Source organism: Manacus candei, unplaced genomic scaffold (assembly GCF_025592945.1).
Source record: "Manacus candei isolate 608988 ecotype Guabito, Panama unplaced genomic scaffold, ASM2559294v1 h1tg000067l, whole genome shotgun sequence".
NCBI lineage: Eukaryota > Metazoa > Chordata > Aves > Passeriformes > Pipridae > Manacus > Manacus candei.
The window spans coordinates 11,291,810-11,315,792 of NW_026138115.1; the positions used below are offsets into that span (position 1 = coordinate 11,291,810).

Sequence of the window (23,983 nt, forward strand, 5' to 3'; positions counted from 1 at the left end):
GCGGCCCCGGCGGGACGAGCGCTGCCTGCGGGGAGCTCGCGCCGTCCCGCCCTCATCCGCCGGCGGCGGAAGTACCGGGACTCGCCGCCAGGAGCCGCGCCGCCGATGGCCGCGCGCCGGGGAGCTGGATCCGGAGTCCGGTGGGGAGTGGCGCCCGCTCCCGTGGGGACCGGCGCGTTCCCGCCACGCGCAACTCCCGCGACGGGCGGCGCGTGACGCGGGCGCGCTGTGACGCGTCGCGCGGGGCCGGCGGGACGATGGTGCGGCGCCGCGAGCGGCCGGTGAGCGCGCGCAGCCGGCGGGGGCGGGGGGAGGAGTGCGGCGGCGTCCGCGCGCTGCCATGGACACCGCGCGCTGGGGCCAACGGCGGTGGGAGCGGGAGCGGGAGCGTGCGGGGCGGCCGCCGTCCTGCCGCTCCCGGGCTGCGGGAGCCCCGCCGAGCCGTGCCCGCCCCGGGAGGGCGCTCCGCTGCCCGCGAGGCCGGGCGGGCGCCGGGAGACGCGCGAGAGCCGAGCCGGCGGCGGCGTCTCCGTTACTCCCAGGAGCGGGCGGGAGGACGCCGCGTCCTGGGCGAGTGACAGCGTGGGGCGGCCGGTGAGGAGGAAAGAAGCGTTTCTGCGGCTGTCCTGCCGAGCGTCACCGGTGCCGCTCCGGGAAGAGCCTCCGGGTCCCGGTGCGCGCTCCCCGCCGCTGGCGGGGCGCAGGGAGAGCCGCGAGACTTGTGCCCGGGGAGAGGAAAGGAAGGTAGGGAAGGAAGGTTTTTAGGCGCACTCAGGGCGAGGGTTTAGGTCGCAGCGGTCGGAGGTGGAGCAGGGCAGAACGCCATGGCGCTGGGATGCACAGCAGAGGCAGAGCCGACGGCCTCAACAGCGGCGGGGTCGAGCGGGGCCCTGCCGTGCTCGTCCCGGGGCATTCCTGGGGGGCGCTTCCCGGCGCGCAGCTGGCAGCGACCTGCTGGAGTTACCGCCGGGGCGCTCCCAGACTGGCAGGGAAGCAAAAGCTCTCAGCGCCCAAAAGCTCCTTGCACCCAGGGTCTGTTTTCCAGGAATGCCAGTTGTTCCAGTAAAAGGTGCCGTTACGCCCCAGCAGCTGGGCGGGTCCGCGATTCCGAAGGGAAGATAACGCTGCAAGATAACGCAGCGGTCACCTGGAAAAGCTGCCTTGGTCTAATTAAATAGGAAAATTGAAAACCCACTTGGCCAGAAATGAGAATTAATAAATAATGTGTATTTGGAGCCTCCGTACGGGGGGGGGGGGGGAAGACTAAAGCTGCTGATAACGCATGTTTGTGAGTTAGTTCTTTTTGTTTTCCCCTTAGAGTTTGAAGCTCTAGATCCAGAATTGTACCTAAAACAAATGTGTGCAAAGAATACCGTGCCATCGTCTTTATGGAAATACTGGGAAATTCTGCCAATTAATTTAGTTATTCTTTCCATTGTGACTTCTAAACAGTGTACTTTTAGGAAGTTTAAATTTTTGTCAGAACAATGCAAGAAACTTTTTTTTCAATAGATAAAAGTAAGTCTAGGAAAATGTAATAACTATTTGTTTCTGGAAAAAATTGAAAGATTAAAAAATATTTGTTTATTCGTTAGTTTTAAGTGTAAAAGCTCTCATCTGGGAAATAGATCTTGTTACCATAGGAGTTGCTCATCTGGAAAATAGATTTAGCCAGACGACTTTCCATTCTGAATGATTTCTGGTGTGCTCCAGCAAGGAAGAACAATAGGAGTTTAATTATGTAATTTGTCCAGTTTGTTTCTTAAAATATTTGCCTATCTACTTATATAGCATTAATATTTTAATTATTTTTTAATATTTTGTTTATATCCAAATATTTCCCAATAATATGTTGAGAAACAGAAGGGAAGTTCTTGCGTATCTCAGATACGCCACTTTTCCCTCCCCTCAGATCGGATTCCTTTTCACAGGGAGATGTTTCTGTTGCTGTGGTTTGTGTTTTGCATGTTATTTTGTCATAAATATCCAAGAATGTGAATGAGACTTTCTTGTTTTGAAAATTACTAGTGTTTCTGTGTATAGTGAACTCTATGTAAGGTTGTGTTTTGCTGTCTTAAGGTTAATTATTATTATTATTATTATTATTATTATTATTGTTTTTACTTTTGTTGTTTAAGGAGAGTTTGGTAGGGGTTTTTGTTTGGTGGTTGTTTGTTGGTTGTTTTTCTTCCTACTCATGCTTTCAGTCTTGGCAGTCTCTTTGCAGTATCCAAGTCTTTTTGGATCATACAGTTTGCATAGCTCCCAAATTTTTATACTGGATGTATATCATATATATTTCATTTAGTATCTAATATCTGACATATACAGATGATATTTACACATGTTCCTCTGTGTTTGGAAATGTGTGTCCTATCTGGTGTTGCTGGGCTGTTGAGTTCAACTATAGCATTTGTGTAAATGTTTTACTAACTTGTTGAACTTGGTTAACTTTCAACTTCTTGAAATTCATCCTGTGTAATTATATGAACACATTTCACTCCTTGTATTGCGCAATGATAAAATCAAATTTGAATAAAGCAACTCGACAGATATTTTATGTGCCTCCATGACCTTATCATTTGTCTGATACATAGTCCATTCCTACTAGCTGGAAGTGAAGGTGAAGAAGTGCAGGCGTGGTGTCTCTCGTTGTGGTGCCCCGAAGTGGTTTTCGTTAGGAATCTCTGGAGTGGAATAGCCGTTGCTTCCATCCTGCTTCAGGTGGGTGCCTAATGTGTTCATGATCAATGCTAATTATTACTGCTCATTTTGAAAGACAGTAACTGAGCCTACTGATGGGGATCTGTATGTTTTACCTTGCTGTACTACTTGATTGCATTAATGAACTTGTGCTCACATTACCATTACCCTGTTTTCTCCTTTCTCTTTATTGTTCATTTTCTCCATTCTGTTGTATTCTGATAGCAGCTAGGACTTCAAGTTGTTTGAGAGGAACTGGTTTGAAAATATTTTTCCCTCTCAGTAATTATTCTTGTCTGTGTTTACCCTAAACAACTTCCTCCATTCTTTCTTGTGACTGTCTATTTCCAAATTCCTTTTTCATTGCCACTTCTGTTTTGCTAGATATTTCTCTCTTGTTGCTAATTTCTTACTTGCCTCATCTATTTTCATGCTTCTTTTGGACATTGTTTTGCTAATGCACTTAGTTAAATGGACTTCACTCAGTGAAGAGGCTCAGAGTGCTTCTTTCATTTTTAGTGAGGGAGAAGAAAAATAAAATCCCAATGTGGTTTGTTGTGGGCTTGTTGGTTTGGGAGCTTTTTTGTCCTTGGAAGTATAAAGGTGGAAAGGAAAAAAGGAAAAAAGTGGAAAACTGAAAGTGTGAAATGGTAGTGCATGTCTGAGAAGGGATAGAGAAGGGAAGCTTAGTTAGGGAGTGTTTCATAGATTTGGCAAGAAAAGTATGAGTTAATGATGGCAGTTGCTCAGATATTTTCGGATCATTGGAAATTTTGAGGCTTATGTAAGTGTCACGTGTGCTGCTTGTAATAGGACTCTGGAGTTTGTTCTTAGGGCAGGTGCTTGGGTTGTATTTGTGATAGTTCAGTAAGCAGAATCCTTACATTGCATGAGAATAACAACGCCTCTTCCAACCTGCTGGAACGTGGCACTCACAAATGAAGCTTATGTTCTGCTAAAACAGCACAGCTACTTAGATTTTCAGTAGCCCTCCTTGCTGTGATGAAGCAAATGTGGATAATGCCAGCTGCACCATAGTACAAATCCATAGCTATGAAACTGCCAAACTTCTTAGCACTTCTCATGAACTCTCTTCGGGATAGTACTTTTAATTTGTCACAAAAGTAAGTTTTAACTCCTTTCCACATAAAATGTGAGTGCTGTAGAAATTACTACAGTTGCTGTTGATCTGTCAAAGAGACTGGCCAGGGCTGTTGTGTTTTTGTGGGGTTGTGGTCAATTCTTCCTCTTCTGAGAATGTGCTTGTGAGGCAGAGAGGATCAAGAGCTTGTGCTTCTGCCCATATCTCTCTGCATTTACTTGGAACAGGAGGATAAAAATAAGGGTCACAGATGACAGGTGAGGTTACTCATCTGCAGGGGGCTGTGCATTTTGTTGGCCATAGAGGTAGCTGATCACTGGAGTGAGTTAGAGAGACACCCAAGGAGTGACCCAATGTGACTTTTTTGGCTGAGAATGGGTAAAGGGTAATCTCACTTTGCTGTAACTGGGGACAAAGGTGAAGAATGGAAATAAAAGATTTACACAGGCTTAATCTGGGATAAAGAGTAGTGGAGTATAAGCAAGCTCTTTGGGTGTGGGAGAAAGGTGTGTGGAAATAGGCAGGCTATGGCAGGCTCACAGAGAAAGGAAAGGAGACAGGTCAAGGTTTAGGAACGAATAACTAGGACGGGGGCAGCAAACAAAGATTTCAAGAGAATGAACATGGTGGGGCTGAGCAGATTGCTTAAAGACAACTGTAAGAGCAAGAGGTGGGCAAAGGTCTTGAGCAGAGCAGATGAACAATCATATAAAGCAGAATATTCTATGCTGTGGGTGGATGCATGTGTTACCAAGTGTGTGGAAAGTGATGAGGAGCTGTTTGCACCCTCTGTATGGCGAGTGCTCTGTGTAGGTTGGTGCAAGCAGTACTGCATATGGTGGGACATCTGGCCACATGCTCTTTTCTGCTATTAAAATAACAAAGATACCTATATATTTTCTTTCTTTTAACCTGGGCATCCTGTCATTTCTATGCCCATGTCTTTCTTTTATTAGCATGTCTTAGGAAAAATACATGCAAAGAGGTATATGTTAAGGGGAGATGTAATTGTATCTTGATATCCAATACTGTGTCACACAGCTTTGGAGTTTGGCTTATTGAAACTGTTGTGAGAAGCTGTGTAAGCAGCCTGAGTGTTTGGGGCAACTGCTCCAGGTATAAGAGTGTAGGGGGGTTTTGCTGTTTTGGTTTTTTTTTGGTTTTTTTTTTTTAGTTCTGAAAATAAAAAGCAGAACAAAGAAAGAAAAATATAAAAACCACTGAGAGGCACAGCCCAGGTGCACTTTACAGTTCAGTCCCTCTTGTGAAGCACAGGTTTTTCTTGGAGATAGGGATGCTGCTGGAAGGATATGCCTTCATTCTCTCTGTGTGCTAATCTCTCCCAGCAGCTGTTTTTAGCCCAATGAAATTCTCTTTGTTTGTGACTGAATAACGCTTGTGTTCTGCCACAGCATCTCAAATGTGTAAATGTTAGGGTAAAGTGGTTCTACCCACAGTTCCCTTTTAGTGATGCTTCTTTTCAGATAAAATCTGGGCTTTGTGGAGGTCCTGGGGACTCTAAATGTTGAGAAACTGCAAAAAAAATAAGAGAAGATAATTGTCTAAATTAAGTCAAAACTAGAAATACTGGAAAGAAACTTCATCACTTAGATGTGGTTGTAGCAATAAGTGCAGTAAAATGCATCTTTTTGGATGAAGTGTTGAAAAGCAGCTAAAAGGCAGAATATATGTGTACAGACTGATTTATCTATTTTATTTTTTACTAACTTTTAAAGGAGAGAGCTCTTGGTAATTTCCATTCCTACTGTTTTTTTTTTCTTTACAGGACCTACTGCAGCTCTGTGATTGCTGATACATGCTTGACTGCTTTAAGGAGTCCTGGCAAGATGGCATTTTCCAGACTTGCCATCCTTATAGCATTGGCATTTTCCTCTTCATCCTTTGTTCTTTCACATTCAAACAGGGCGATGTGGTTTCAGGATTTTTTTCCACCTAATGTCTGCCCTATAGATGTCGAAGCAAACACTTTTTATGGCATCATGTTTGATGCAGGAAGCACTGGAACACGTATTCATATTTACACCTTTGTGCAGAAGAGCCCAGGTAAGACCCTGTGTCAGTCTGTGCACCTGGAGTATGTTGACTTAGGTTCCAGCTTTTCAAAACAGTTTTGAGGTTTTTTTCCCCACACAGCATTTGGGGACAGCTGAAGATTTCTGCAGTTTGTCCTTCAAGTGGTCCTTCTGCAGATGTTTATTGTCCTTTTTTGGCAGTATTTTGCTGTATAAATATCTTTTTTGTAGGTCTTTTGAAACTCAGACGTTTAATTCTGGATATACTGGAGAGTTCTGAATTTTTGAACATTTTCATCTATGTAGCTGTTTAAAGGAATATTTCATTGAGATGAAAATATGCTTATACTGTTTTTGTCAAATTGCATGTTACCTTAAATTATATCAAGATATATTTAAATTCTGCTTATGCTTATGTCACATTTTGTACCAAATAAAAATTAGTAAATTAAAGAGTTATAAGTTCTGAAGGTCTGAGCCATTTCCAGGAGAATTCCTGTGTTCAGGTGCACCACATTCCAGTATATCTGCTGCTGACATGGTGCAGAGATGCCCAAGCTGGCTGCACATGCAACAGGATTCAGATTGGTGAATTAGCTTGGGTACAGTGGGCCAGCGCAGTGGTTGAAGGCTGGTTGCTGGGACTAAGCTAATAAGACCTTCAGGGCCATGCATAATACCTATGTGTCTTCACATGATTTCATCCATAGTTTGGAAGGACTGGTGCAACATCCAACTCTGATGGTTTGTAATATGCAATACTCAGGGATAGCTCCTATACCCGAGTTGCTCTGGGAGCAGTGGTCACACTTGTTTAGCTTTGTAGTCAAGAGCTTGAGCCCAGTCAGCTCTGTTCTGTGCTTGTGAGTTGGCTGAATCACCTAAGGATAATTGGGAATTGATTGTGCATGTCTTAATATGCGCTAGTATTTCACAATTAGCTTGGGGACAGAAAAAGAAAGAAATTTTAAGAGTAGACAACAGTTATGCTACATTGCTGTAAGTCACTGTAGTTCACAAATGCTAAATGAACATACTTCTAATTGTAACAACATGTGATTAATAAATTGTTTGTGAACTTGAAGGATTCAAGGGCAACATTCTGCTAAATATGCTCCTGAAGTGAAGGAACAGGGCTTATTTTAGGAGGAGAATAGTATTGTTTGCAAGGAGAAATCAAGGTTAGTCTCCTTACAGGAGTTGTGGGCAACCTTTTTGAAACTAAAGAAAAAGATTTGAGTTGTTGACTGTATCATGTAATGTTTCATCTGTGCAGAAAACCTTCCAGAGCTGGAAGGGGAAATCTTTGAGTCTGTGAAGCCAGGTCTGTCTGCATATGCTGATCAGCCTGAAAAGGTAAGGCTGTTTTTCATTCCCTGGGAGTTAATCTTGCTTCTGATGATAACACTTAGATTCTACCAAGCAGTTTAAGTATTACTGATTGTAATTGCAAAGAGTCAAGAAGAAATATAAAAGTTCTACTGCTGGCTCTCTAAACCTGTTCCTCTACTTTGGTGAGTTAATTTCTACACAGTGAAATAGGAGCTGATGTTTTACATATTTCATCAGTGGAACAGTGGCTTAATAATTGCTTAAATGTTATATGTAACTAGACTATGTGCCTTTTAGAATTTCAAAGACAAAATGATTTTTGGCTCTAGCAGCATCCATGTTCAGTGTTTGTTTCCCCTATAGCAACCTCAAATATGAGTCAATACATACTCTGTCTCATTTATGAATAGTTTTCTCTGTTTTTCTTTTTGGTTGAAAATTTCAGTTTTGGTCACAGTTCAAAATGGAGATATTTTCTTGGATTTGATTAGTTTAAAAGTAAGGGGTTAAGACTGCAGGTGTTTTCTTTTTAGTCATTATATGCTGACAAGCAAAGATGGTTCATTTCCCTGACTTCTAAAAATGTTTAATTTTATTTTTGTGTGTGAAGTCTGATCTGCAAAAGTTAGTTTTTGTGAGTAAGTTACGAAGAATAAAGATGCACTTAGATTAAGTCAGGCCTTATCAACAGACTTCCATCAGACTGTTCATTTTGATTCTTTGCTGTTCTCTTTGAAACCATGGCTTGTAAGTCAGTGCTCAGTGATATGTAGGACTCACTTCAGTCATGCTCAATTCAAATATTTGATTACAGTTTCAGCTGAATAATGACTCATGTACAGGCAGAGCAACTCTCTCCTAATGCCTCAGGACCTTTGCTGTTTTGTTTATATACAGAGTTTTTCGAAGCACAGTTGGACAGATACATCTTCCACAATCAGATCTATTAATTAACATATAAATGTATAATTTTAATAAGAAATTGAAGTTAAGTGCATCCTTTTTATTTTCAAATGTGGGTGGTTGTGAATTCATGCACAGTACACTCATTCCATGCCACTCTATTGGTTTAGGAGTCAGAAATGAGCAGCAGAGAAGAGAGAGCTAAAATAAACCTGTTGTTGTGGTGCACAGAGACGGTTCTGAAGTAAGCTGCCATTTTCCAGGCCCCCTGGGCTGACAAAAAGCTCTTTCACAGGCTAAAGGAGATGCCAGAGAAATGACAGATGAGATACACTACCTTGTGTGCTTTGGCAGCCTTGGAGCTGAGGGCTAGCATAGTGAGGGTTTCAGGTTTCTCATTTTGATCAGTTGCATTCCATGCTACAGGAATTTGAGTGTGAAGCTTTATGGAAGAGTGAATGGCTTTTGGATTTTTTTAAAACTTTGATGAGATTGCCTATGATTTCACTGAATCTTGTTTGTTGGGTAGGAGAGGAACTTGCCCAAAAAGACATTTCTAGATGTTTCACAGGAGAATGTTTATCACTAAAGCCAAACTGTAATTGCTAGAGCAGTGTAAATAGTTGAGTGCCAACAGTGATGCCTGTGTGTGGTAACCATTCTACAGCTGGCATTTTAATTACGATATTTGCTGTATGCACTTGGAATTCTTATATTGCATTTAGTGAAATCTACAGATGTTTCATCTGGCTTTGGTAGCCTCAGTCAGTAATTGCACCATTTAGTTTCATCATACTGCAAGATATTTAGGTTTGTCTGGTAATCGTTTCCCTCATCTCCCTCCATCCTTTCTAAAATGTACCTTCCACAGATAATATTTCTCTTCCCTAAAATACATTTCTGAATACACCTTTCCTTCCAATGCAGACATTCTGTTTAAGGTTCTAAAGAGATGTCTGTTTATGTTTTTATACTTGTCTTGGGTGTGGGTATTATCTTCTGTTACTGAAAACTGTTTTCACTAGTGCTGAGGGGAAACTGGGAGTCCTATTCTCTGATGGCCTGCAGGAGGAAACCATAAGAAAAACATCTTTTTCCTTTTAGGGTGCTGAAACTGTCAAAAAGTTGCTGGACATGGCCATAGAAGCTGTGCCACCTCATCTCTGGAAGAAGACCCCAGTAGTGTTAAAAGCTACAGCTGGACTTCGCTTGTTGTCAGAGGAAAAAGCTCAGGCTCTGCTTTTAGAGGTACTAAGGTCTTTTGGATGCCCTACTATTGGTCTCCTTGTTTCATAATTTCATCGTTTTTTCAGTCAGTTATCCATTCTATTTAGCATAAGAGAATTTCATCTGTGCAGAGAGACTGTAATCCCATGATAGCACAAAACTCACAGAATGTCTTGTATGGTCCTGAAAGCCTCTGTCTTGATGTGGATTGAAGGCATGGAGAGAGACCTACGATACTTTTTTCATTCTTTCCTGGCACTTGAAAGAGGAAGAATATCGTCTTCTCCACACACTTGTCTTATTTTCTACTGCTGTGTAAAAGAAAACTTTCTCTGTCACCCTCAGAGCAGAAAAAGACTCTTAAGACCGAGGAATCTAATCATAATTTCTTGTTTCAGGTGAAAGAAGTCTTTGAAGAATCACCTTTTCTTGTTCCAGAGGACAGTGTTGGCATTATGGATGGGTCTCATGAAGGTATGTTTTTGAAGAGGTAAAAAGTGAAAGCAAAGAGAAATGGGAGAAAGAGAGATATCTTATAAATGTGAGAGGGAAAGAGAAATGGTCACTAAACTAAGGAGGGAAAATAAAAGGTTTCTAGCCCTGTTTGAAATAATGCAATCCTGCCTTTCCTAGGAGGTGATTACTTGGTCACCTGTTAGGCTACAAATGAAAATACACAGAATGATTCCAGAGGATTCAGAGCAAAACCTTGTCTCAGCAATAAGCATACCGGCTAATGCAGGCTAACCAGCTGAAACCTGCTCTTGGGAACTGATGGAAAAAAGATGGTACTCACCTGTGAAAGGCTACGTGACAATATATAGCAAGCTAGGATGCTTATGGAAAGTGCCTTGTAAATTCTGCAATATCAGCATTAAAAATAACTTATTATGATTAGCTCATCAATTTTCGAGTTAAAATTGGAAGGATTGTGAATATTTGAGGAGAATGAAGGATAATTGACAAGTGTTAAAAAATAGATAATAATAAAATAATAAGTTAAAAAATATTCTGTTGGGGAAAGTGCAGCTAGTAAAGTAGCAAGGAAGTAGTGTAAAATACAAGAAAAGGTGAAATACATTGTAGGTTTGGAGTGAGCAATGATTTTGCCATGCAGAACAGACCACTGTAACATTTTGACTACATATCCAGACACTGGAGAATAGGCAGGTAAAGAATCATCTGTATGGATGTCTGTTGCAAAGAGCCATCTGTCATGTTATGTTCAGTTCAGAACACTTCTTTATGGCAGATAAATTGCCAGTTGGAAGATATTGAAGGAAAGCAAGAAGAATTATCACAGTGCTTAAACAATTAATAAATGGAAGAAGTTTAAAGATGGGCCAAGAGGAAAGGAGAAGTAACATAAAGTCTGCGAGTATTTTATAAGTACAGTGCAATGCATAGTTTGTCACTAGGATTAATGGGTGAATTGTACAGCAGGGGGAAGCGCTGTATTGACAGGGTGCAGGACCAATGAGGCATAATAGAGCACAGAGTAGCCTGCCAAGTTTATTTAAAATTCCCACCTCTTCTGCTGTCACATGTTTGCATGTGTTTGAGTGAGAATCATGCCAGTGTCAAGCAAGCCACTGGAGTTAAAGGAGCTGTTTCTGTTTTACTTGTTGCTGCTCCGTCTGTAGTGTAATTATAGAAACCACAAGATAAAAACACAGAGTGGTGTGAATGCAGTTTTCATATTAGGAATTGAAATGCTGTGGGGGGGAAAGGGCCCAAGGAAACTTGTTTATTGTGGCAACTCATTACTTCTTTGTATGTTGTTTGGATAATAGACATGATTTGTGCATACTGCAGTTGGGTGGATATTACAAAGTCCTACCTATTGCAGTTTATGAGACTTTTGTGAATCAATAATGTGTCGTATCATTTAATTGTAAGTTGGAATTATCTCTGAAGTCTGGGGCAGTTAGGTTAAGTTAGTAATGATTTCCAGGTAAATAAATAACGTGGAGAGCTGGTAACAGTGGGCAGGAGATTGTGGGAGTATTCAGTGGTGACTTTTTTTCTTTTTTTTTTTCACTCTTTGCAGGAATTTTAGCCTGGATCACTGTGAACTTTTTGACAGGTAGTTAATTCTGTATAACTACTCTCTAAATATGAACTTGAGTCACTTCTGCAGAGGTGATCACCCTAAGTTCCTCTGCCTGGGTTGCCGTGTCCTGCTTTTCCTCCCCACTGTGGCACCAGTGCTAAAGCACTGGATTGTCTTGGGCAGACCGTGTTCCAGAGGCTGTAGTAAGAAGGAGGCATCTTAATCCAGAAGGTGCCAAGATTTACTCAGGTCTGGGAGCCACTGGCAAGCTGCTTTCTCTAATGTACGTTACTGGGGAGTGGTACTGTTAATGTGTTAGAAGGTGGGAAACAAGGTCTTGCAATCCTCTTCATCCCAGTGTGAACTATGCAACTACAACAGTGTGGCAGGGGATTGTGCTTTAGCACTCCTGGCTTTGAGAACTTCTGAGAATGCAATATAGTGGAAAGAAAATCAGGACTCTAGTAGATATATGAGCAAACAAAAATGCTGCTCTGTGTGAAAAGAAATTATAGTAGCTGGTTCTGTTCTTAGTACCCTTCCTCTCCTACCACTTTTGACCAGCTATATACATATCATGGTTACAGAATTCATATACTCTCCCTGACAGTTTTCTACAGGGGATACTTTGTCTCTTACTTTCAGCTTTTACTTGACCCCTAGAGATTTATCTGCTTTTGTATCTTTGGAAGTGAGATTTGAATCAAGGAAGAAAGTCTGTGAAATCTTTCTGTGATACCTTCTATTTGCCGATCTTTTCTGTGTGAGGTTTTTTCTTTGAGGGCCCGCTCAGCCCTCCTGTGTTGCTGTGTTACTGTAATCACTTGGTGGCTGCCTGAACATAGACACAGTATCCACATTTTAGCATTTGTGCGCTTGGGGCTGTTCTGAGCATGGTGTTGTTTGCAGGGCAGCTGTCTGGCCAGAACCGGCAAACTGTTGGGACTTTGGACTTGGGAGGAGCCTCAACCCAAATCACATTCCTACCACGTTTTGAGGTGAGAAGTGGTTAAAACTATGCGGGTTGGGACTGCAAGGCCAGTGGAGAGACCTGAGCACTGCTGTGCTCTCTGATACCACTTTGTCAGCACTGGCCCAAGCAGAACATCTGTGGCTTATACAACATCTGTATTTCTGTTCCCTTTGAGATCAGCAGTTGGCTGATAGGCACTTGCAAACAAAGTAGCCTGGATAATGCGAAAATGAAAAGGAAAAAAAGCAAATTAGTAAACCCAAAAAGAAACAGCTTTTGTTTTCTAGACCCAGCCTGGGAAAGCCTCTTAATGTAGATATTGCTGTGTATTCCACAAATGTGGAACATTTACAGGGAGTATTCTTGAATATTACAAGAAATGTGGGATCTGATCTATCTTTCTGTTTCCATTCTAGTCTGATAACAAATCCTCATTAAATTTTTCAGGAGGTTAATGTCATATAGAGCAAACATCTTTAGTAATAGCTCAGTCAGTTCTCTGTTTTCTTGCCAATTTCTTCTTATTTCTTTTGAGAATTTCCTGCCCTGTCCCTCAGTCCATCTCTGCTGGATTTCTCAGTAGTTCTGTAGCTCTTTAGAAACACTTTGAACTGGGACCCTAGTCTGCAGTTTGCATGAGAAAATTACATGATATTGGAAGGACCCTATAGCATTTTGTACCTTCATACCATGATGTTTGTGTCACTCTTTTTGAAGGAGTCCTTTGTTTTCTATAAAAACTTGAGATTCTCAAAGGGTGTTTGGTGACCACAAAACACATGGCTTTTACATGAGGCTATTTTAATTCTGCAATGGTGTGTTATGTTGAAACATGACATGCAACCTTATCCTGTTCAGCAAAACTTCAAGTACTCTGGGCTTGTCCTCTGTTTTGTGTTGATAACACCTGCTAAAGTGGGCACTGGACCAACAGGAAAGGGTGTTGCATGTCGGGGTTCTGGAGAATAAATAGAAGTCTGAAATAGGGGGAACTGCAGCTCAGGATTAAAATGTCTCCTTAGAGCCTTGCAGGAAAAGGCCTTGAGTGTTTGCTGCTGACCAGGACCAATGGTGTGAATTTGTAGGGCAGCGTGGAATTAAGGTTCATGTTGCCTGCTTGTATGCTATGTCTGCTTCTTGCCTGCGTTGTCAAGTTCATATAAAAAAGCAGATACATAGCTCAGTATGTTTTTGGGAGTTTTTCCCATCTGACAGAATTAGTGATGTCCCTTTGATTTACAGAGGAGATTTTTTCCTTCCTGCAATCTGAGGCAGTCACATGTTTACTCTTTTATTAGTTTTGAACAAAATACTGTAAGAGATTAATTAATGAAATATAAATTACATGCAAATAGAGAACATATAATGACAACTGCATGGAGCTGATTTTAAGTTAATGTTTTGCTTTTCATGGTTATTATTGCCAAAGCAACTCAAAACCAATCATAATAATTATGAAATTTTCTGTCTGGTGTCTGCCTCATTTTTGCAAAAGTAAGGCATGAAAAAAGATGATTGTTTTCTCCAAACTATTTTTTTTTCCTGGATCTCTGCTTTTTAAAAGTTTTTTTTGATGTAAGGTTTAGGAACAAAAAATATGGCAGTCTTGATGTGTGGGGCCAAGGATGTGACTGTCATTTCAGTGATGATCAACCTTAGGCCCAAAACAAAATTTGTTCCAGAGAAGCTCAAGCTGAATACTGCCAAATTCCTGCTTCAAGCAGGCTTCTGTCTAGGACTCTACAATTACGGCAAACATAACCCACCTCTGGATCTCCTTACTTGACTGGTAACTACAGACTATGCAGCTTCAGTTCTCACTGAGATTCTGCTGCTTGGCCCAGAGTAACAGAGTGTCTCATTGAGTGTACAGGGCCAAGAAGGAATGGGAGAATGGGCCCATGAGGAGAGGAAAGACAGAAACTGAGACTGAGATTTCAGGGACTGGAAACGAAGAAGCAGTAATTGAGTATGAGGCTGGTTCAGATCTACAAGAGTGTGAGAGTTAGTCTAGAAAGAAGAAAGGGTAGAGTACCAGTGGTAAGGAGGTGCATATGAAAGGAAGACTGTGAAAGGAGGAAAACTGGAGGTGGCGAGACAAGAGGTTAATTTAGATTAAAGCATTTAAACCAGGAGGTAAAGCAGCCCTAAGACTGGAAGTAGTCACAGTGTTTCCTTAAGTATTGGCAAGACATTTGACACGGTGAAAATGGGGCCTATACTTTGCATTTTAATTCTTCTGAGTTCCTCACTTTAGGTGCCTAGTCTGACTAGCAAAAGTTCATAGCTCTTGTAGTGTAGCTGATTTTGATGGGGACTCTACATGCAGACTAGCGTGTGAGTACCCTGGAAGAATTCTGGTATCTTGAATTAGAAAGTGTTTTCATTCTGATCTGTTGTGCTTCCCTGTTATACGTTGAAGTAACACAAAGATGCATATAAATAAACTCAGTGTTAAAAGCTGCAGATATTACATCAGTGGACACCACTGGAAAATTGTTTTCGAAACAGATCAGATGAGTGTGCAGTAAACCCTATGGGTATATCTATGAAATTACATCAGAGTTTGTTATTCTTTGTTGCATAATATAAACTAAATTTTTTTTTCTTTTACTTAACTTTTAGGAAACTTTGAAGGAAACCCCTGGGGATTTTCTTACCTCATTTGAAATGTTTAATAGCACCTACAAGCTCTATACCCACAGGTGAGAAGCAAAAAGACTGCTGTCTCCACTGGTAAAATCAGTCTTTCTGCAGCCCCTGAGCTAACTACGGATGGCCATATCCTGGTACCAGCAGTTGAGACTATGATTTTTTTTACTAGTTATCTGCTTGAAACTTTAGTTGAAGTTGAACGTGATGTTAGTTGGCTGGAAACGTTCCAAGATTATGGTTAATGTCCCTGCAAAGGAATAGTAGGCAGTTTGTCAAATGAAGAGGAAGCATTATGAGTCAGTATATTTAAGGAGAAGAATTCTTATTACTGGATTCAAGCCAAATATTCTGGAACAGGCAGAAAGGTAGATATGCCAGTAGTCAGAACAAAAGATAATCAGAGATTTGGAAAGAAGACCTTCCTGACACTTTTTCCTTCTTAGTTCAAAATGGCACATCAGCAACTAGACAAAAAGTAAAACCTAGGCTGATGTAAATCAAAGAGACTCATAGGCAGCTGCTACAGACCATTGAGCTAAACAGATTCTTGAACCAAATGGAGTGGATACTTGGCCTGGAATAATATAATTGTGCCTACTACATTAAGCTGACAAGTTTCTGGGATTTCTGCAGTGAAATCCAGAGAGTTTACCTGCATGACTTACATGTCTTACAAGTCCAATGAGAACTTGACCATGTATAACAGAGTTGGTCTCAGCCTGTTACTAGTGGAGTGAACATTATCATCTCAGTCAATTAGAGAGTGTGCTTACTTGATAGCAAAGCTGGTCTGATAGTCCTCCTCTCCTGCTCTGTACATTTGATTGGTGTACCCATTGATACGGTCCATTAAATCACTTAAACTAGTTGGGATTGAAAATCATCTCCTAAAAATGGAGGAAGCTGGAGGTTAGTTTAATTCTGATTATTCTGTGAACATTTATATTGACATGACAAAATGGATAAATAGCCAAACACAGAGGTGAGAGTGAAAGGTCAACGGGATTTTAGTGTAGCTGCCTTGCTGGAATGTGTAATGGCATTCTCAGAAGCATTGTTCACACCCTAACTTACAAGGATGATGAGTGTAGTAGATATCAGTGGAGTCAAACTGGTGAATTTCACACAAAGCCACAGCTCCCATTTAGTGGGAGGTTCTGCAGGTCTGCCCTAGGAGCACATAGTCTTATGTGTGTTACATGAGAATGGCCATCCTATTCCCCATGCACTCGGCACATACCCTTCTTTCTCCCTGCTTTTTAAGATGGTGCATTTTTGCTTTTCATGATCGTCTTGTATAAATGTCACATCAGCTTTAAGCACTTTCTGCACTTTTAGATTTACCCATTTTACAAGTTCTTGGGCTTGTGTCACTCTTGGGATTGTTCTGGCAAAGGGAACTCTGTTTTAGAGAGGGAGCCTTGTGGGAAGCAGAGGAAGGAAATTTGGTTTGGGTGTTCCAGGACTTAGGAAGAGGGTATAGGTAAAGCATACCAGATGTGCAAGAATTAATATAGTGTGTGTCTTTGTTGTTCACAGCTATTTGGGGTTTGGACTCAAAGCTGCCAGACTGGCAATACTTGGAGCTTTGAATATGGAAGGTATGTTCATATGATAAAACATCCAAGATTTTTGAAGAGATGGTTAGACTGAGTCTTGTGTCAGCAGCCCATTTCCTGTGTGTCTTCACTTCTGTATCTTGTGCTTTTCTAAGTTTTTGATGGTATAGATCTGTCTGAAAACAGGCTATCACTTGTTAAGGAGTTGTCTTGTGAGACAGCTTCTTTTCCCTGTTTTAAAGTTCAGCCAGCAGTGAGACTGAGTGTAAATTCCAGAAATGCACACATGGGAACATACAAACACCATATAGACATGGCCAGCCACGAATACACAGCTTTACAAGCATCCACAGAAGCATAAACAGCAAGAATAGATCTTTTTCCTAAGGATAGCTGCTTAGGACAAACCCACTTCATAGGTCTCTTTGAAAGACCGTAATGAAGATCTTTCATCCTTTCCTGGTTTTGCGTATTGATCAATAGCTGTGTTAAATTCTGTACTTTCTGGCTCTCCTTTCTGCTCTCATTTCAGTTGTGGATGGACAAATGTTCCGCAGTTCTTGTTTGCCAAAGCAGCTGGAGGCAGAGTGGCACTTTGGGGGAGTGAAATACCGGTATGGTGGCAACAAGGAAGGTAAACTAAGGAGACTTGTTTCTTGTACAAAAGTCTTATCTCCAGAATCTGAGTTTTGACTTGTCAAATATTCTATCAGTTACCTTGGGATATGAAGGATACCTGTCTAGTCATAGAGGTGGGCTTTTGAGAAAGCCGAATTAAAATCTGAAGCTTTAAGAATAGTTGATCTGTACTCTCTGTCCTCTGTGATCTCTTATACAAATGCTACCTTTATAGGAAATGTTGAAAATTACTTGTGCAAGTAAGAGAGGTTTTTCTGAAGCTTTGAGCAAAGTGCAAAAACTCTGTCTGTGTTAGGGTACGAACATTTTGACCTACCAATTAATCTCACTTGTGGGAACTAGTTCTTAAGAATCCCTAACAATAAGTCCCTAATGCTGCATACAGAGGGTGAGGCTGCGACCATCAGTGACTTGAATAGAGTGGGAAACATGAGAACCAAGTTGCAGATTTGGCGTGTGAAGTGGGTTGATAAAATTACAGTGTGATGGAGAGGAAAAGAAAGGTTTTATCTAAGAGGTGGTAGCAAATGTAAATGAGATTCTGCTGACCACAGAACCTATCAATGGGAGTTTTGCCTGATGTGGAAGTAGTTTGTGCAGTGCACCTTTCAGACATAGCCGTGATCTGCTCTAACCAATTCCACTTGATGATGGTGTTTTAGAGTCCTTGCCCACGTGCAGATGCCATGCTGGATTACAGAAGGGATATCTAAGCTCTTTGTACCTCTTCTCATGCTTTAATCTCTGATTCTTTTTCATCCTAATGCTACTAATTCTTCCATCTCCTGCACGTGCTCTTGGCTCACCCCATCTGTGGTTTTCCTGACAGGAGAAACAGGATTCAAACCTTGTTATTTGGAAGTACTCAAGTTTGTCAAGGGGAAACTTCACCAACCAGATGAGATTCGTGGAAGTTCCTTCTATGCTTTCTCCTATTACTATGATCGAGCGGCTGACACCAACCTAATCGGTAAATTTGGGATAATCTACTGCATTTGAGCATGTCAATCAGAAGGTAGACAGAGGAACCCTGGAGGCAGGAGCCATGGGAGGCAGAGAAAAAGAGTGATATTGAAGAAGAGGAAATACAGAAAATGCCTTCAGGGAATGATGTGTATTTGTCAGTGCAGTTTGATGTTCAGAGTTCAGCAGATGAAGCATATGCTCTGAGCTCCAGTTATACTTGCAGCTCTGTTTTCTGTTCCTAACAGATCTCACTCCTAGCACAGCATTGCTGAGTTGCACTCTAGGGTCAACTTAGATATACAACTCAAATGCTCTCACGTCTATGACAATGTTTTCTCACCTCTTCTTTTTCAGATTATGAACAGGGAGGTGTTTTGGAAGTGAGAGATTTTGAAATAAAAGCCAAAGAAGGTAATTGTCATAAGAGTTGGGAAACTGGTGTGGACAAGAAATAACAAAAATACTATTCTATAGGCAGTACATAATATGAGTTTGATTTAAAAGGAAAAAAAAAGAAAGTTTATTTAACCTTTAACTTACACCTGTGTCATGTTATTTGTATTAGTCAATACCTCTAACTGATGCAGAAAAGAATACAGTGAAAAGAATACAGCTCTTTTCAGAGAGGAAGGTAGTAATTCATAGATGTCAGTACAAAAGAAAGTGAATTTGCTGTATCAAGAGCTCCTTCTGTCAATCTGCAACTCTGTGTTTAAGAGAGTGCTGACTTCCAGAAGTCTGTCACCTTAAATCGTTTTTAATCTCTAACAAAATGGAGGGAGAGAGTAGAGGTTGTTTAAGTCTGACAGCCTCTTCTGCATTCCTTTCCCTTCCTGTGACTTTCTTCCTGAATCCTTGTTCTATTTTGTGCCTCCTGAGAATAAAGAGCTCCCACCCTGCTATTCTACTGATGGCTAAAAGCAAGTTACCTCTGTACTGTGATCACTTTCATGAGGATTACTAGACCGTATTTTTCACCAGAAGATGCTTGATTACATAGCTCAGGGCTTACTTTTTCTAAAATAGGACCTAAATTCTAATGATTTTTCAGTTAAACTTAATCTCCCTGGAAACTTGGATGATTTTGAGTAGAGGTATTAAGCTTTAAAGTTTGAGTGTGGGTTGGTTGTTATTTTTTCCCTGCATAGTGAGAGAGCATATTTCCAAAGACGTGGCTAAGATGTTACTAAAACTATCAAACCACTTATTTAGCTTTAGAGCACCAGCAGATCAATTCTATGATCCTAAATTAGTGCTCCTCTATCTCATTTCAGTAGTAAGAGGATGCTGCTTATCTTTTCTTAACAGGAAGTTAATTCTGCTCTTACTGCTTTTAGAATAAAACAGTAACAGTAGGTCAGTCACTGTCACCCTTACTGTGGAATCTTGACTTAGCTTCAGCGAGGGAGTGGTTGGTTGGGCAATAGCCTCTTCTAAGTCCTTGGACATCTGTGGTTGGAAAAAATAAAAGAGACTGCCATCCTAGAAGATGGGGTCCATTACTGGAGCCATCTGTGAAGACTAGATGAGGAAAACAAGTGATGCTATGTTCTTGAAAAAATAAGTGACCTACCAATGCCCTGCTAGTTATCAGTTTGGACTTCAGAAGAGTCTAAGAGTCTGTGTGGATTATGTTGCTGTAATAAAAGATGTACTTATGATGGAGTTAAGACCAACTGGACATACTGTATGATTTATTCTCCAACATTGCTGAACAGCTGTGTAGCATGTACCACCATATGTCGTATGTACCCACTAATAGAAAAGGGTGGCTTGTTTTAGTAGGCTTTGGCTTGAGGTCAGTTCAAATGTACAATGTGGATAAAATCTCTTATTTTGCTGAGATCCCCTTTTTTTTTTTTCTTCCTTCTCTAGTCTGTGATAACATGGAGAGGTACAAGTCAGCCAGTCCTTTCCTCTGCATGGATCTCACTTACATCACTGCTTTGTTAAAGGAAGGTTTTGGATTTAGGGACAACACGCTCTTACAGGTGAGAAAAACAGTTAAATCCCTAAGCCACCTTCCCAATTTCTGTATCGATCAACATGCGTGAGTTTGTTTTTCTGGCTAATTATCTACTGAATCTTTCCAGGGTTCTAACATGTAGTTGCTGTCATTTTTGCAATGTAGGAATCTACAGAACTGTCAGGAACAACTTATTTTTCTTTCTCTATAGTTAACAAAGAAAGTGAACAACATAGAGACAAGCTGGACTTTGGGTGCTACCTTTTACCTGCTGCAGTCTCTGGGGATGACCTATTGACCTGTGATAGTCCTGTGGACTTCAGCATTTCTGAAAGGCTGAGAAAGCAAATTCAAATCTCCAGGTATGTTGTTCAGCTGGAACTGGTCAAAGAGCAGAACATGGACCAAAGATATAAGACAGATCTTTACCCTGGATTGGCATTGTGCCTAATGAGAGTTGACACAGCATGATTTATAATTATGATTGCAATAAATGATCCAGAATCTGCCTTCTGAAAGTCAAAAGGCCTAAACACCAACAGAGAATATGTGAGGGGCTCAAAACCAGCATTCACCAGCATGTTTGTTAGAAGCACAGAGTACCTGGGTGTGGTGGCAGATTACGGACGTGTGACTTCCCTTACCCCCTTCTTTTTTAAAAATACATAACTTAAGTTTGCTTTTGAGATGTTAAATACAGAAATTAAAAATATCATCAACAGTCATTCAAAGAGAAGTGAACAGCTCTGGATGCTGCCAACCTCAGTGTTCCACTATTAGCTTAGCTAATACGTGGCAAGAAGACTCCAGTCTTTTAAGAAGGGCCTGCTATAAGCACACTTTGGGCATGGTTTTGGGAAAGGTGTTAGCTAAAACACAGTAACTTACCAAGCATTTGTTTAAGCAGAACGTGTGCCTGACTGTGCTCCTTTTTCGCTGCCCTTTACAAGTCTGTGCAGTTATACTGTACATCTGACTACCAGACTTGGTAAATTGATGTAATCATAACACATAGTTGAGCTGGCACAACGAGGCAGCAGTGCCAGCTATTTAAACTCCACTGCCAGAAGAAATGCTTGTCACATTACACCCACAAGGAAATTGGAGCCAGATGAAATGGCTGATCTGACAGCTCACTTTGCTGTGAGAAGCAGTTCTGTTTCTCTGCTCTCAGCAAAACACTCCCACAACCTTCTTTCCTCTGCTGTTGGTGCTCTTTCAGGTTCTTTGGTGAACTAATTCATGACACCAAACTTGAGGTAACTCAGCTCACCCAAGAGTCAGGTCCAGTGCTAGCACAAGGGAAGTGGGCATTGCACAGCGCAGGGACACCTGCTGGGCCAGCGAGCTGTCAGAACACCACAGTCCATTTTGTCAGCTAAGGCGTGGTTTCCCATCTGAAACTTTGGGCCTCTGGCTCCCTACATTGTCCTTAGGCACATCCTCTGAATACTTGTGATACAAGTTCTTTATACAGTTGTTAAATTATGAAAATAAAGAGAGCAAAATTAGCATCAGAAACAGGGTAAACAAGAACAGAAGTAACTTTGCTTTCTTATCCTTTATTTATCCCTTATCCATTTCAAATTGTTTTAAACTTCATTTCTCTTTAATTTAAGATAGTGGAGTTGAACCCATAAAATGGTGTATGCTCTGGATTTTTAATATATACAGCAGGTCCATCAGAACAGTGCATCCAGTGAAGGGGTTACAGCTGTTTAGGAAGCTCAAGACTTCTGTCAGGATAGCATGAAGCTATTTGAGTAATAATTTAAAGTGAACCTTGCCATCTCTTTCACACCAAACACGTAGATGCAATGATAGGTTAATATTTTAAATCATCTTGTCAGAAAGGCTAGAAAGTGGGGCTGTAGGAGCCTAGTTTTCTTGTTTAATTGGCTGTAAAGATGATCAAGATTGCTCCAGTACCTCAAGGCTTTACCTTGCATTGCCCCAAGTAGAAGCCGCTGCAGAGACTTCTTCCACCCTGTGAAATAATTGGCAGCTTGCTTATCAAAAATTAGTATCTTCTCCTCCCCATGGAATGTGTAATGCACAGATGAATTTACCCCAGCATAAGAAAGAGGTACTACTCACATGACTAAGGGAACCTTTTATCCACTGATTTCTTGTGATGAGCACTTTTCTGTTGGGCATTTGCTGTTACCTGTTTGCAATAAAATACATTTCCCGCTTCTATCAAACCAAAGACTGCCCTTGCACCCCCTTCTCTGCAAGCTGGATTAATTCCCAGCAAGGGCAGGAAGTACTGCACTCATGTCTTCAATGGTCTTGCCAAGCTGTTTGGAGACAGAAATTTGCCTTACTGTGAAGATTAGCCTTTTTCCTCTAGTTAGCAGTGCAAGTTTGCCTGTGGCTGATTAAGCTACCCCTTCTCATAACTCAGGTTTTATGGCATGAGGGTACAAGGCATGCTTTTGATTGAACAAGTTCAGTCAGCAACAAGAAGCCAAGGGCTGGGGATGGAGCCTCTCATCCCATCACTGACACCTTGCTATAAATTCAGGCTGTTTTTTTGAAATAGGAAATGCTCATGTGTACTCCTTACCAGAATCTGTTTGAGACCTATGTTGTGAAATTCCTCAGTGTCACAACAAACTTCTGTTCCCTCCTCAGTAGGAGCTGCTGTTTTAACATGAAGAAAGTAGTTGTGGCCTCTTCTCAACCATAAACATTTCTTATTCTTCCATGTGTTTGGCAAAACTTAGTATATGGTCTGGTCTGCACAACAAGGTGACTGCATGTGCATTCATTTTGTCTTCAGTGAACATTTTTGTAATCTTGGAGAATACAAAGTAGGATGCAGTGGTTACTGGCCAGGTGTGTTACCCTGAGAACTAGCTAATTTAATGATCCAAAAGTCACCTTTCACTCTGAGCCAGTGCTATGACAAACTCTTACTATATCTCAGGGCTAAGAGCTGAAATAGCGAGGCTACGTTTCAAACAGGGTGGGAAGGTGGGTTGTATATAAGGAAGAAGCAGCATTGCATCTGCCACCTAAACAGACACTAGCAAACAGACAGAAGGAGTACTTGAGGGTTTGGTTTTGTCTGAAAGGAGGATAAACTAGAAGAGTACCATGCAGAGGAAGTTTCTTTTCTGCATTCTTTGCCTCAGACTCTGGTACTACAAATGCTAGGGGAGAGCACCTGCTGCCCAGTACCAAAGTTGAATTAAATCTGAATCCTCAGGGCCTTTCTTTTACCAGTGGCAGAATTCATTAACTGAAGCAAAACTGCTGCTCTCTATCAGGGGCCTGATCCTTCAGTCATGAGAGAAACAAAACCTTTGTTTATGTTTGCAAGAAATTGCAGAATTGAGCACCTGCTGTTTACATCTGAACTACACAGGTGGGTGGGGGGATTTAGAGAAGCCAGTCAAGTCCTCACACTTACCCTAGTGCAGTGAGATTATTTATTAGCTAAACTAAAGACTAAACAGCCTTTTAAGAGAAGAGCTCTACTTGCAGCCCTGATTTTTATCTCTTCCTTTCTAGTGTCTTTTAGTCAGCCACTAACAGGAACTGCTAGTGGAGTTCCTGCAGTGGAACTCCAACAGGAGTGACTGCAAAAGCACAAATGATGGCTTTCAGTTCAAAACTTATGTTTCATTCTTTCTGATGTTAATTCCTGATACTGGTCAACCATATGTGTAAATCTTGGTCATGGGCAGTGCTTACTTAATTTTGTGAGTGGCAAATGTCTAATGCAAGAAGCTTGTGTTTGGAACCTAAGAAAGAATATCCTGAATTGTCTATTTTAGTAATTAAAGCATTTTTAACAATATTCAAGGTGGTGTGGTGTAGTTTTCTTTCCTGGACATTATTGTTGTCTTGCATCTTTTTCATGG

At 41.2% G+C, this 23,983-nt stretch overlaps 1 protein-coding gene across 5 annotated transcripts; it reads left to right on the forward strand.

The window, feature by feature from the left end:
* The first annotated feature begins 117 nt into the window (after nt 1-117).
* On the forward strand, nt 118-23,919 carry ENTPD5 (ectonucleoside triphosphate diphosphohydrolase 5 (inactive)). Of its 5 annotated transcripts, none has more exons than XM_051806523.1 (15): nt 118-281; nt 2,612-2,724; nt 5,592-5,869; nt 7,115-7,194; nt 9,178-9,321; nt 9,699-9,774; nt 11,351-11,386; nt 12,263-12,351; nt 14,952-15,031; nt 16,521-16,582; nt 17,073-17,174; nt 18,009-18,149; nt 18,500-18,556; nt 20,021-20,136; nt 20,323-23,919. In XM_051806523.1, the coding sequence occupies exons 3-15, from the start codon at nt 5,653-5,655 to the stop codon at nt 20,407-20,409; spliced, it is 1,287 nt and encodes a 428-aa protein (XP_051662483.1). In that variant the 5' UTR covers nt 118-281; nt 2,612-2,724; nt 5,592-5,652; the 3' UTR covers nt 20,410-23,919. The 5 variants fall into 5 exon arrangements, with proteins under 5 accessions (XP_051662483.1, XP_051662484.1, XP_051662482.1 ...); XM_051806524.1 differs by lacking the exon at nt 118-281 and adding an exon at nt 389-744 and having other exon boundaries at nt 2,598-2,724; XM_051806522.1 differs by lacking the exon at nt 118-281 and adding an exon at nt 389-744.
* The last annotated feature ends 64 nt before the right edge of the window (nt 23,920-23,983 follow it).